This window comes from Pseudopipra pipra, chromosome 13, assembly GCF_036250125.1.
Source record: "Pseudopipra pipra isolate bDixPip1 chromosome 13, bDixPip1.hap1, whole genome shotgun sequence".
Taxonomy (NCBI): Eukaryota; Metazoa; Chordata; class Aves; order Passeriformes; family Pipridae; genus Pseudopipra; species Pseudopipra pipra.
In genome coordinates, this window is record NC_087561.1 from 7,029,369 (window position 1) to 7,043,131 (window position 13,763).

Sequence of the window (13,763 nt, forward strand, 5' to 3'; positions counted from 1 at the left end):
TGGAAACCTAAAGGCAAAAGCTGTATTTGCCTTCTAGCATCTCCTCAAGCACTTGTAGACTCCCGCCGGTGTTACCTCCATTTGATGTCCTGCCTTTTCCATTGTTGGAAATGCTCTGTGCCTTCCCAGAGAAAACCAAGGTGCTGGCAGAGCAATATTCTCCTGGAGTATGTGTCAGAATGAATGCTTTATGGGAGGGATCTGCAGTTTTTCCCTTGTGGGGAAAAATACAGAGCAGGTCTCTCCCCTCTCTATGTGCTGCTCATGTGGGGAAGGACTCTAAGAAATGACAGCTGCAGTAGCAAAACCAAGCATCTGAAGATAATGGCATAGTCAGAGGCACTTCCAAGGAACTGAGCTCTTGGACAAAAAACTGGGCATTTTTTAATGAAGAAACAAACCGAACTGCAAGAACCACCACAAACACATGCAAGGAAAGCACCCCAAAACTGCACTAAGCTTGAAAGACCTCAATGAGAGCCCACCAGAGAGCAAGGGCTTTTCAGGCTCTTACACAGTGATGAATTTACCAATGCTGAGATCCCCAAGCTGTCAGAGCAGCATGTTGGGGCTGTATAACAATGAGCTTATGCTAAAATCAGATGTGAAAGGAAAATCAAATATCAAAGTAGAACAAAACAGGACAGTGAATGAAAGGTTGGGTCACTCCCTGCTTGGTCCTGCATTACAACAGGGCCTGGGATCAGCTCCCCAGGTGGGGAGGGGTTGAGCCTCTGCCAGCTGCATCCTTTGTTTGCACTGGATGTGGTACCCTGGCACCCAGTGTGCTCCCATAAATATGTATGACCACAGAGCCAAGTCCCTCTACGGTCTCTGCCCTAAACAGCTGGAAGAGGAGCTTTAGAATCTGTTTGATGGGGAAATGCAGATCTTTAGACCTGTCAAAACACAGCATGCAGCCTGCATTAGTTGCTGGCAAAAGCTCAGGACTAAGACCCCACAAACTCAGTGTTGTCTTTGCTGCTGCCACTGGCCTGGGGGGAGTCACTGTCCTGCAAACCCCACATGAAAAATCAGAGATAAAATATGAGTCCTTTGCCAAAGCTATTGGAGATCTCCTGGAGGTAAATGAGATGTCACCACTGTGGCCCAAGACCTGTATCTTTGAGTTGATAAAGTCCCCAGTGTAGGCAGGATTACACAGGAATGCTCATTTTTAAGGCGATGCTCTATTGAGCATCTCTGGCTTAAAAACACTAAAGCAATGGCACTCTTAGCCAAGAGCTAAAGAAACAAAAAGCACTGGGGCAATAGGTTGGATATTAGGAAAAGGTTCTTCACCTGGAGGGTGATTGGGCACTGGAACAGGCTCCCCAGGGAAGTGGTCATGACACCAAGCCTGCCAGAGTTCAGGAAGTGTTTGGACAACACTCTCAGGCACATGGTGGGATTCTCAGGGCTTGTGGGTCTCTTCTGACTCAGGGTATATTGTATGCTTCCACAACAGGGAATTACTGCCTTTTTGGACAGGTTTATGTTTCACACCCCATGAAGATAATCTGTTTTGGGGACCTGACTGGCTGCTTTGTGGCTTTTTGCTTCAGGGAAGTATTTGACGTGGTCTGAAACTGCAGATGTGATTAGAGGGGCCAACTCCTACCAAGTGCCTACACAGCCAGACTTTTTTCTGTCATTTTTTTTCACCTTATTATTGTTGTTGTCCAATCACCAAAGTACTTTGCATAGAGGTGTGAGAAGTCTCAGTGCTTCCTGGCTCACTGCATGGTGGCAGGAGTGATGGTGGGTTTGGCATGTTTGGTTCCCTCAGAGGCTCTGGGAGCTGGTGCAGCAGAGGGAGGCCGCTTTTCTGGGGAGTGCTCCCTGATGAAAGGGCCATTCCCATCTCTGCTGGGCAGAGGACATGGACACAGCTGTGAATCAGCAGTCAGACTTTATCTGACCTTTTATCTGTCTGACCTGCCCTCCCTACAAGATTGAACACAAAATGTCACACAGTTCCCTTCTATCAAGCCCACAGGCAAAGGTTTATCTAAATTACACGTGTCTGTGTGTCTTTAGTCATGCAGCCAATTTTCCACCAGTGGCTCTCTAAGCACTACATGTCCCTTGATCCACCACAATGGGTATCCAGCCAGGATTACAAAGCATGCAGATCCAAAAGTGACATTAGCCTGAAGCAATAAATAAACTGTTTCCAAACTACCTGTCTTGTTAGCAGCAAGACTTGCTCAGCTCTGCTCCCGTGAATGGCCTCATTTCATCTTCCAAATCCCAAGATGTGCACATTGAAAGGATCCCACATCCCCAGCTTGCTGCACGTGGAAATTATATTAACAGCAACTACACTCCTCAGCACAGAGCAATTAAAGGATCAGGTTAAATAACAACTAGTCTTTGTATCCAAGCCCAGACCATGTGCTAAACAAATTTGTGCTTGTAGTCTACATCACTGATCAGTAAGTGGCTGTGGCAGTGGCAGGGATATGGTCAGGAGCTGGGGCTGGGGGGCTGCAACTTACCCCAGCCCCAGGGGGATGCAGACATGAGTCCAAGTCACAACTTCATAGTTCTTCATTATTCTGCAAATAATCTCCCTGATACACAGGCGCATGACATTTCTTTGCAAATTTGTTTGAATTTGCATCCAAATAATTTATATGAACAAGTCACTGCCTAATAAGAGATTTAAAAAATGGAAAAAGCATTAAATGAAAAATGTGAAAGTTTTCCCCTTTGCTTATCAAAATAATTAAAGATTACAGCTACCTTTTATATTAATTTATTAGAAAAAAGATACAGTTTAATGTGCAAATATATACACCAAACATTACAATGAAACATGAGGAAGGCGAGCCCCTTCCCTCTAGCAATGACTAACTCCTTCATAACAGAGATGACTGTTTAATGCTTCCCCACAGATTTACAAATACAAAAAATGTATAATGCTTCATTTGCACAAGACAAAAGTCTATTTTTATTTGAAAAAAAATAATTCTGGCTTTGACATGGCAAAAGTCTGCTATTTTGGTGGCTTTTGTTTTTTTTTTTTTTTAAACCTGAGCAAGTTTTGCAGAACAGGGGGACAAAGGGCACATTGCCCTGTGCTTCGTTCGCATCACAGCATCTGATGGTCTTTGAATTACTAAACCACTGAATCACTTCAAGTGAATGCAACTCCAAAATCTACATCTATGATGTAGTTAGTGACATAGAAGAAAGCGGGCACTACCATTGGCAAAAGTGAGCTGGCCAAAAACACCTGGCTCCAGTTAAATGGTTGTTGACATTTCTCAGGTTCATATCTGTCAGCAAGGACATTAATGCTGCCTCCTGTAATAAAGGAATTATAAATGTAAAATGCAGTTTAGTCCAAAAAGCAAATGAGTTGTGGATCCTGCTATGCCTTGCTCATATGTGTGGTCATTGAAGGAGAGCAGAGTGAGGCCATATTAAACCCATCAGTGGGGGAAACCAGATGAGGGCCTTAACAACAACCACAAGACTCAAAGCCTTGAGCTTAGTTATTTTCCACACCATCCTGCAACCAAGCTTCATCTGGCAACTCCACAGGGTGACATTTCCAATTAAACAAAAACTATTCTGCTCATTTAGAGCTTCTCTCCATTTTAAACGAGAAGGCCCAGCAGTGCTGGAGAAGGCACTACAAGTCCTGAGCTGGGCAATGCCAGTTCCCCCAGAAGACAAGAGTTTCCTAAGGGACCACTGGCCACCCCATGCTCATTTAGGTGCAGAGCCTCTCTCTGCATCAGCTCTCATGACACTTTTGAAAAAAATACATACAAATAACAGATCCATGGCAAAAAGAAGACACCACCAGGAGTGTGCCTGGCTGGCCCCAGAGCTGCAGTGAACCGAGGGCTCTGGCCTGGGCTGTGCTTTCACACACCACACTGTCAAAAGCTGACTGAGTTTTCAGGTTTTCCTTCCTCTTTGGCCAAGGGATCGGGATTTAAGAACAGACTTAACTAAACAATGGCTCCTTTTTGCTCTGTAACACCCCTCCTCTCCCACCGGTTGGTTCTGTGGGTACTGGCCCACGGGTTTGTCATCGTGTATTAGAGCAAGGGCTGCTGTGGCTCCATGCACACCCAAATCCTTAGGGATCGGGTGGCCTCAGCAGATTTGGCCTTTGTCATCTTCCTACCATCCTCCTCCTCTTTACCCTCTTTGAAGTATTGTGGAATTTGACCAAAACAATAGAAAAAAAAACCTTGGGGGAAGACTGCTCTGCTTTTGAATTTTTTTTGTTGGATATTTTTAATTTCTCCTGTTTCAAGTGTTGTACTGGCACAAGAATGCATGTCACAGATCCTGGAGCAGAGAGTAAAAACAGACCTTACATGAAAATTTGAATAAACCCTCAAACTTAGCTTCTAGTTAAAAAGAGAAAGTTAGAAACCAGTGAGCAGCGTTTGATCAAGATAAGAGGGCGGTGGGGGCAAGCAGGGGACACAGGAAGTTGAAAGGGGCCATTCTGATCTAAGGACTGTCCTTGCCAAGGTATATGCTTATGTCCTTTTAGGGGAATAAAAATATCGAGAGAGCTCTTTTTTCTTTCTGTTAGCCAGGTTTGTTGAAATTTAAATATTTTTACAATAAACTAGAATAACAAGTGAGTCAGTTGTCTCCAATAACTCAGTGTTTTTCCTCTTCAGAAAATTTTCTGACAGCATGAAAAGAAACACTCCAGTCAAACACGATCTGATCTGTACGCGATGCTGATCCGCATCAGAGGCTGCCCTGACATCACTCCACAATCCAGGATCTGCAGTAGCAGAACACAACTTTACCTGCCCTCTGTGGAGATTTTCTGTCCCTAACGTAAGACACTGGTCTTTTAACCCCTTCAGTATGTCATCATACACCAAGAGCTTTCAGTGATGCGTTATTTGTACACCTTGAAAGAAAGGCAATTCTTTTGAGCAGAAAATCAAAGGTCTCAGTTCTGTGGCCCTTCTATGCTTCCCTCTCTCTGACACCTCTGTGGAGGTGCAGATCTCCACTGCCCCTGCTGCAATACCACTCCCAGGGCATGGTTGCTCACAGCTCTGCTAAATCAGTTTGAGGACAAACCCCTGGGTTTTAACAAACTGAATTTCACACCAGACAGACAAGATGTATACAGAAAAGTTGGAATTATTTTCAAAATTTTTGTGAACATCAACTTTCACTTTAGAGCTTCGGTGAGGGGGCAAGGAGGAGCAGAGCATGGGGGAACAGCAGGTCAGCTATCTGTAGGATTAACCCCTGTTTTCCAAGCAGCTCTGGTCTGGGACACTTGGTGCCTGCAGGCCTGGGTGCCCAGTTTGCCCCACAGTCAATAAAGGCGCTGGGGAACCTTTTTCTTGCAGGGCAAGCTAATGAGAGCCTGGTCACCACAGATCCCCAGGGTTTGGGCTAAAGAAGCAGTAAGACTTGCAAGCCCTTCAGCTCTCTTGAGGTAGGAGGAAAACTGTGTTTCTGTTGGCTATGCTGCCTCTCCCACAGGATGTGAGACTGGGCCACATCTCAGCCTCTCAGAGTGCCCGAATGGTTGGAGCAGAGTGAGTGCAGAGGAGGAAGTTGAGTAGAAGCCTTGAAATGCCAGTGGTTTCTGCAATGACATTTCTACAACCTCTGTTTGGTAAATCAGCATTTTTGGGATGTCAGGTTACAGTAATGCAATGTGGTAACAACAGGCACACAAAGGGAGGGCAGTGACTTGGCACTGTCAGAGAAGAAATCTTTCGTAAGGGTCCTGTCTGTCTGTCCACATCGACAGGATCAGACCTCTTATGGCTACTGGGACTTACCTACAGGAGCAAAGCCTGCGAGACCAAATCCAGAGCGGGTCACTCAGCGTCACTGCCTACTTCCATGAGTCAGGTGGCTGTGTGCCACTTTAAAATAAAGACTGCAGCCAAGCGTTTAAAGTTAAATATCTTATAAACTATACACATATGTGATCCTGAGATAGTGCCTGTGACAAGTCCCAAGGTAGATAAGCTTCCTGAACCCAGAGGTCCTCACGCCGCGTGAGCGCATTGTTGTTCTGTTTTGGCAGGCTCCCGGCCTCTCTCAGAGCGCGCTGCACTTCCTAACGCTCTTTTTTTTTTGGGGTGGGTCTAGTGAAACAATCAGATTGACGACTGCTACCAGCAACTCCAATGGCATTTCTTCTGCTGTTCAGATGAAAGCATTCTTGATCCTTTGCCAGTTCTCTCAAGACTTGCAGAAACAGGCTCACAGCTTCCCTTTCTATTTTTTGGCCAGCCAAGGGCTGTGTGGCTGCAGCCTCCTGCTAGAAGAGCAGCTGTGCTGTGCCGTGCTGAAGACACTTCTCAAGATAGGGGAGAAAACATCAGTAGGAATCAGACAGAAAGGCGACAAGTATGAGCCACAAAGGAGAGAAGAAGCTTAATACAATGACTGTCGTCCAGAGGGTCAAAGACCATGCGTTCCAGTCGCATGGGCACGTAGTCCTGTTTTGAGTTCTGACAGCATCAGCTCACAGTCAGACCTTTTAAACCCAGGGGAAAAAATATTTTTCAAAATTCTCTTTGCTTAAGCACTATATATTCAAAAAGTTCTTTTTATTGTTTCAGTATTTTAGCCCTTAGTTGATTAGTCACCAATACCTGTCAGATGCCTGCTGCCATAAAAGCACTCCAAGCACCTGCAGTATTTGTAGGAATATTAAAAAATAGCTTTAGCAACTAGGAATTATGCAACTGAGGGAGAAGGCAGGACGAACTAGATTAATGCAACTTGTAGTGGATTTGTTAACGTTAAGTGTATGACTCGTCGCAGAATCATGACAGAAAATGGTACCATGTAGCTTAGTGGTAAGGGCAGTAGAAAGAGTAATGCATTACTTTAATCATCAGTGAACCACTCACTCACTCAACATACTATTTCCAGCTGAAATCAAAGGTTTCCAGTAAAAATGCCTCTACAGATTGTATCTTACAACTCTCTCTGCCTTTGAACTCTACTGTGATAGCTGCTTCATTAACATTGTGGTTCCAGTGCAAAAAAAACCAAAAACTTCCAGATCCCAAATCTTCTTCCTTTAGACTTTTGATTGTCTTTCATCTGTCCATTCCTGCTTAGTGTTCTGTAAAGCTTGAGTTTTCTGTTCATCTACCTGGACATAGTCCACCCTCTGTTCCTCAGACAGAAAAGGTTTCTGCAGGACAGAGAAGAAAAAAACAATATATTAACTTCCAGGTTGAAAAGGGATGCTAGTGAAATTTGTCTTGATTTTCTATTTTCCCTTTCCCTCGTTCCTTGATTGCTTCACTTCACCTTGAAGCTCACAGTGACATCAGCTGACAAAAGCATTGCTTTACAGCCTGCTTTAGCTATAATTATCCATCTGTTACTCTGTCACTCAGCCCAGCACAGTGAGAGAGGGAAACGTGCTGTGCTGGCTACTTCCATGCAGATAATCACTCTCTCCTCATCTGAGTGATCCTGCTGCAGGGATGAACTAACTGCATTTTAGCTACAGGGAGGGTTTAAATAAGAAAGCTTAAGAGTCTTTTGCATCTAGGAGTATTGGCTGATGGGGAAAATGATACACAGGACATAAGGTGACCTAAACTGATAACAGTTAATTTCTTTGCAGTGGTACCTACCCACCACCTGGGCAGGTTAGAAGCTCTTTGGAACAAAGAATGTATTTTCTCAGAAAAGGAAACTGAAATGGTTTTGGTGATGCAAGGATAAAGATGCACATTTTGCCATGTTACAAGAGGTGGTACAGTTCTACCCCATGAATTTATCACAGGCCGTAAATTTGTTACTGCAAAGAGATTTGGGGGAAAACTAGCAGGAAAGGCTTTGTGGAGACTAGATGAAAATGAAAGAGCATGCAGAGATCCTGAAGACATCAACCAGCTTGCCCACAAGCCCTCATGGCTGCACGTCCCAGCACTGTCTCATGCACTGTGCTGAGCTCATGTTAACAGCATCCCTGTGAGTCATACTAAGGACACCTTGTCATCACCATAATCATGCTCTTATTATATTAATCTTGAGCCTGCCACAGATGCAGTCAGCTGGAAACACGACTGCCTTCATCATGACACTTGGGGCACCTAGCAGAATGTGACCCTGGGTCTTGATTTCCTCCCAGCAGACAAATAGACAGGAGGCTGTGGGATTTTTTCAGATGACTCGTACCTTCTGCACAGGGGATGGGGAAGCAGAATTAAAATCCAGTGCTAAGTAATCAAGGTTAGATTTCCTTGTCCATGGAAAAGCACCACTGTATGGAGATGTTGCCTGTCTGTGTTCCTGTCAGGAAAGAAGAGAAACTTTTAATGCTCTTAAAACATGATCCTAAAAGGAAGCAGGACCACAACTGTGAGATTTGCCTGATAGAATGAGAGTGAGGACAGTCAGGAGCCACCTAATTTTCTATGCCAAGGGTGCATTTGGTTATTAACCACAGCATAACACTGATAATTGCAGGGTGACAAAAAGAAAGTGTGAGAGCCTTTTCCTCCTGGTAATTACGGCAAAACAAAAAAACATGCAATTTTATCAGGAAGGACTTGTGCTCAGCTTCTCAACCCAAGCTCCTGGAAGGCTCAAAGTTGCAGGGGTGCCCTCTTAAACATCATCATTCAGTGAATTTGAAGAAATTGTGAAAATTCTGTTCAAATCTAGCAACTGAAAATTAATCTCACGAAAATCACAGGTGACCACAAATGCATGGAAGGGTTTATTTGACCAGAGAAATCAAATGGGGAGTGGTTACAACTAGAGCTGCCCTCCTGAGCACATTTTGATCTGGTAGAGATGTGGGTTAAAATTTTAGACTGTGTTTCATGGAGGCTGTGGTCAGTTTTGCAATATATTTTTATAGACATTACTCTTGAGCTTTCGCTATGGAGCCAGATTTGTAGACATTGGCTCGGATCAAGGATTTGAGATCCATTTGTAGCTAAAATTCAAAGGAAACCAAGATTCTGGACTTTTGCAAGATATGGCTAAAGAGTAAATGAAGAAAAGGAGACCACGAAGCCAGATGTTCTTCTTTCATGGGATGGGAAGTGGGGTTAGTGCCACCAGCCAAAGCAGAAGCAATAAGAGACTTTAATGGGAGTTCTGTTTCTGCACAATATTTGGTGTGTTTCTTTAGGAAGCTAACGGCTTTCTGTCATTTCCTGGGAGATTTTGCAGGGCACATTTTTAGAAGGTGAAAAGATTTAATTTCCCTTTGCCTTAATGAGTTCTCATGTAAATATGGCTGATCCCTGTGATCTCTTGGAACTGCTCAGCAACATTCGTAGGCGAACAGCTGAGTTCTGCAGAGCAGGAAAAGGGCTTCCCTTATCTCTCCGTAAATTGGTCCCAGTGTCTATGGTTTAAAACCGTTTCATCATTTAAAAAAAAACCCAGAAGGCAAAGGACAAACCTCCTCAACGTTTTTTCTTAGAAAACAAACTTCTGCATTCTCCATCAATGTGACAGAGCAGAATAAAGCAAAGGATGGCTGTGTGAAAATGAAGATTACCATATGAATGTAACTTTCTTCCTCTTCTCCGGAAACTGAATTGGCAAATATTCTTGCTGAATTAATACCGTCTCTTTCTGGTGAGATAAAGCTCATTCGATTGCTATGAAGAAAAACACAGGAGAGGTTAAGGAAGCATCTTACAGATGCTCTGAAATGAAGCCAAAGCCTGACACAGTCCATATGGTGAATAAACTCACACTAACGCTGCAGCCTTTATGGAGAGAATGTCCAAAACCACTCCTTAGTTCTAGAAATAGTGTGCTATATTGCGATGAGTAGTTTTGTTGATTTTCTTTTCTTCTGGGATTTATGAAAATTTGCTTTCTGGTATGACAGAAAGCATAAAACATTGAAGCAATTGTTCGAGCAAGGGGCACAGAAACAGCTATCATTCATTTGGGTGATAATGAGGGCAGTTACTTAGCTGTGAGGGTATCCACATATTGGAGATTGATGTGAATTAATCAGCTGCTGGAGGTCCATGCAGAGGAACTTGTCTGGCTTTGCACACAGTGGCAACACATGCTATCTCTGCTATGGAGATGGCTGTGACTCAGCTCTTGCACATGAAATCTCTTCCACTACTGCAGAATCACTTCCACTTCCATGGCTGTCAGAGGTACGTGGTGAGTAACTGACTGCAGGCGAGTGCAGTGGGGTCAGTCAGTAGGAAATTAGGTGGCCACTTTGAGCAGCATGAACAGCATAATTCCTTTTGCTTCATTAGTTCCAGGCATGCTTTTTTTTTTAGCTTTGTTAGTGTAGAACATGCACATTCCCCCTGAGCTCGTTATCCTCCAGGACTCTGCACTGTGTCAGCACTGATTAACCCCAGTGTTCTGGCAGGGATGCTTGGGAGGCAGACTATTGGCTTTCCCTGGGAGGCAGTGCCAAAGGGCTTAACCAGCTTTGGACTCAATGGGCTGAGAGAGGGGTCTGAAACGGAGAAACTGTCCATCTTATGTCTCTTTTGCCCTTCACATGACAACCTGAAGTGAGTGGAAATGCCCTGCCTGGCACCCACATTAGCAAAACCCCACATTTCCTGGAGTGCCTGAGGTTGGTGGGAATTCCTGGCAATCACATGCACACTCCAGCACAGCTGCTTTCCCCTTAGTGCCAAGATCCCCCCAGCCAGCAGGCTGCAGTCCTCCCCTGCTCATGAATTCCCTGAAAATGAGTTTTCTGCTGCCCTTGGAGCCAAACAGTATCATCTGTTCATATGACCTGGGCTTTGAAATCAAAAGCATTTGTTTTACTAACAACTAATTTCCAGTGACAAAAGGCCACACCAACAGTTCAAGTCTGAATTGCTGTGTGGCAGTGCAGAATTCTACACTCAGGCTCCAAGTCAGGCAGATCTTTATCTCATCTGGTTCTCCCTTGCTATATTAATTTTCAGGAACAAAATTGGCTCTTCCACTTAGAAAAAAAAAGAGTTTAGGCATGCAAAGCTTTTATCCAGCATAGCAGCCACACCAGAGTGCAGACCAGCTCCAGGCTGCTTAAAAGGAACCTTCAAAACAGACTGAGCATCACTGCATGAGGCTGAGTGCACTGGAGCCGCCCATCGTGAAAGGGAGCCTTGCTTTTTAGAGACAGCAAAAGCCTGGGGAACGCTGGAAGGAACCCTGGGGAATTTTTGTTTGTGGACTTTGCCAGGAAACTGTTTCTTGTGGGATGTGATAAGTTATTTTTAACTCTAATCCACAATGCTAATGCTGAAAAGATTGGAATGGCAGGTTTCTTGTTGACTTACTAAGGCACAGTCCACATCCTGGTCACGGCAGCATGCTCCCGGATTGTGGAGAGGTTCCTCAAGTCCAGAGGAGGTGGCCGTGCTGTAAGGAGATACAAAACCAATTACATTTCCAGTAGCAGAGCTAATGGAAAGTACAGACTGGTTAGAAAAATGCAGTTTTATATTAACAGAAAGAAACTAACGGAGTATTTCACAGAACATAACCAAGACAGAAATCAGTAACAAATGACTGCTTCGGTCACTGCTGGAAAGCAAAGTCCCTCAATCACCTCAATAACATGTCAATAACACAGTAAATACAGTGAGAATAAGGAGAGCAAATGCCCCACGAGATCTCTGAGTTTGCCCCAAATCTGCTCTGCATACACTGCCATTGAGAGGCTGGTTCATCCTATGGGTCATAACAGGTTTTGGGCTGTGTTCTAAACAAAAAGACTTCACACATTGGGATCCAAGATCATTCCTGTCCCCAGTCAATGTACACATGCCCTCCATTCTCAAAACCCTTTCAGAAAGGACATGAACTTGCTTCACTTCATGGCAGTGGTCTAAATTTCTGCCCCCACTTTACAGTAACATTTTCTATACCAATTTCTGAGTAATCCTGTGGCTCTGCAACCCAAAGACGTTTACTGAAGGCCAGGTTTAGGCAATTTCTCCACTGCAAACCTAAACTTTGTCCTCAGTATATTCTCTAGAAGTGCAACCCAGATTTTGGAGATGCCATGAAAACCAGGAGTGGAAAATTACCATCAGCAAAAGCATCTGCAGTAAACTCCTAATTAAACCAAACAGCTGTGTCTACCCAACAGAGATTTAACCAACAGCCCACACATCAAGTTTGAGTATTTGAGTGTTTGGATGCCCCATTCCTGGAAGGTCAGGGAACTGGTGAGACAGCAGTACATGTACTTCAGAGCAGCAGGTTTAGTCTGCTGTCTCTCGAAGGCTGTTTGCACTTGGAGTGGATCTGAAGCTGGAGTGTGGAGCCACCTGGGCTTTGACTGTGAAAGTAGCCATGGATGCTTTTCTTCTGCTCACAAACCACCCTGCAGGCACATCCCTGGTTACAGTACTGTGAGTCACTTACAAAGCTTTTCAGTGCATCTTCTAGAGTGGGAACCACTTCAAAACATGCCAAGGACACTATCAAAGGAGGCCACCCGTGTCCCTGCCATCAGGACCCCCGGCTGCCATTTGCACTTGGGTCTGGGCTTACGTTTCCTACGAGGCTTGAGGTCTCGGTTCACTGGAGGGGGCTCCACGTCCGAGGGCAGCTCAGGTAACGGGCTGGTGAGTTTTTCAGTGCTGACGACAGGGAAGGTAAAGGTGGCCGAGCCAGGGCTCATGGGGATGTAGCCGTCGGGGGAACAGTCGGAGCCGGGCGCGGAGGGAGAGGTGCTGGGGCGCATGGGCACGTAGCTGTCCTCCGCGCCGTCCGAGGCCGTCGAGTAGAGCGGGGAGAACCGGCAGGGCTTCGGAAGAAAAGGAGGAAAAGAAAGAGAAATAGGTCAATAAATGCACAGCCAACCCCCTGCAAGCCAGGAGGTGCTTTTAGCTGCGAATGGATCTGAGCCAAGCGCAGTCCAGGAGAGCTCTGACGAGACCTTTCAGAGAGGTGCAAGATGGAAAGACAGGAGACAAACACATGAGTTCAGATGCACAGCCCAGCTTTGGAGAGGTCCACTTCTGAGCTTTGCAAGCCACTCCTGGAAACTAGGGCCAAACTTATCCGTGACTGTAGTAGGTTAAATCCTCTGACTTCAGTGAGGTTGCACTTGCCCCTCCCAGCAGTAATTCTGACCTATAAAATGAGGGAGGCTCCTTCATACAAAAAAAAAAAAAATCTGAAAGGAGAACATCTGATGAACTAGATTTTTGTGGATGTGGAAGCTGAGAGAGCAGACACAGACTTACAAGTTGCTTCTGATCGCTGAGAATAAGCACTAGAAAATAATTTCATGCAGGCTGGTGCTGGCTGAGTGGCCAGACGGAGAGATTACAAACCTTGCAAGCTTTCAAATGGGGGAAAAATATAAGTTGCCCAGCACCAGAGCTTACATTCACACAGCAAAGGATCTCCCACAGAAGACAGTATCCAGCACACTGGCTGTGTGATGTGAGATGGTGCCACACAGAACTGTGTCTGTCAAAGGCTGAGACGGGAAGCTTTGGACTGACAGAGCCCTCAATCACAGGTGCTTTGAGAGCAGGCACTTTCCCATGTCCTAAAGAAGAGATATCCCTCAAGATCATGAAGTGGTAGACTTCTTTAGACCCTTTCTTTCAAGGGATAGGCCATTTTCTCTGGTGCCCTTGGTCAACAGTTTAATTCTTGAGGCTACTGTAACCTTTTTCATAACAGACCCAGCTTCATCTGCCTTAAAAACGGGGTGCTTAGTTTTGTGGCCTACCTCTCCCTCCTCCCTCAAAAGCAGCAGTGGAGGCCACAAAGCAGCAGCAGAGAAGTTGCCCAAAGCCAAGTCCTTC

At 45.0% G+C, this 13,763-nt stretch overlaps 1 protein-coding gene across 2 annotated transcripts in view; it reads right to left on the minus strand.

Moving 5' to 3' along the window:
- Nucleotides 1–2,745: 2,745 nt before the first annotated feature.
- The window catches only part of GAB3 (GRB2 associated binding protein 3), a 65,576-nt gene continuing 54,558 nt past the window's right edge, over nt 2,746–13,763 (minus strand). Inside the window, exons 6-10 of one of the 2 annotated variants that reach the window (XM_064669841.1) lie at nt 12,493–12,748; nt 11,271–11,352; nt 9,509–9,611; nt 8,170–8,283; nt 2,746–7,171 (exon numbers count right to left, since the gene is read on the minus strand). In XM_064669841.1, the coding sequence (XP_064525911.1) occupies nt 7,055–7,171; nt 8,170–8,283; nt 9,509–9,611; nt 11,271–11,352; nt 12,493–12,748 (672 nt within the window). In that variant the 3' untranslated portion in view covers nt 2,746–7,054. The remainder of the gene's footprint in view (nt 7,172–8,169; nt 8,284–9,508; nt 9,612–11,270; nt 11,353–12,492; nt 12,749–13,763) is intronic. The other variant, XM_064669843.1, reaches the window with a different exon arrangement.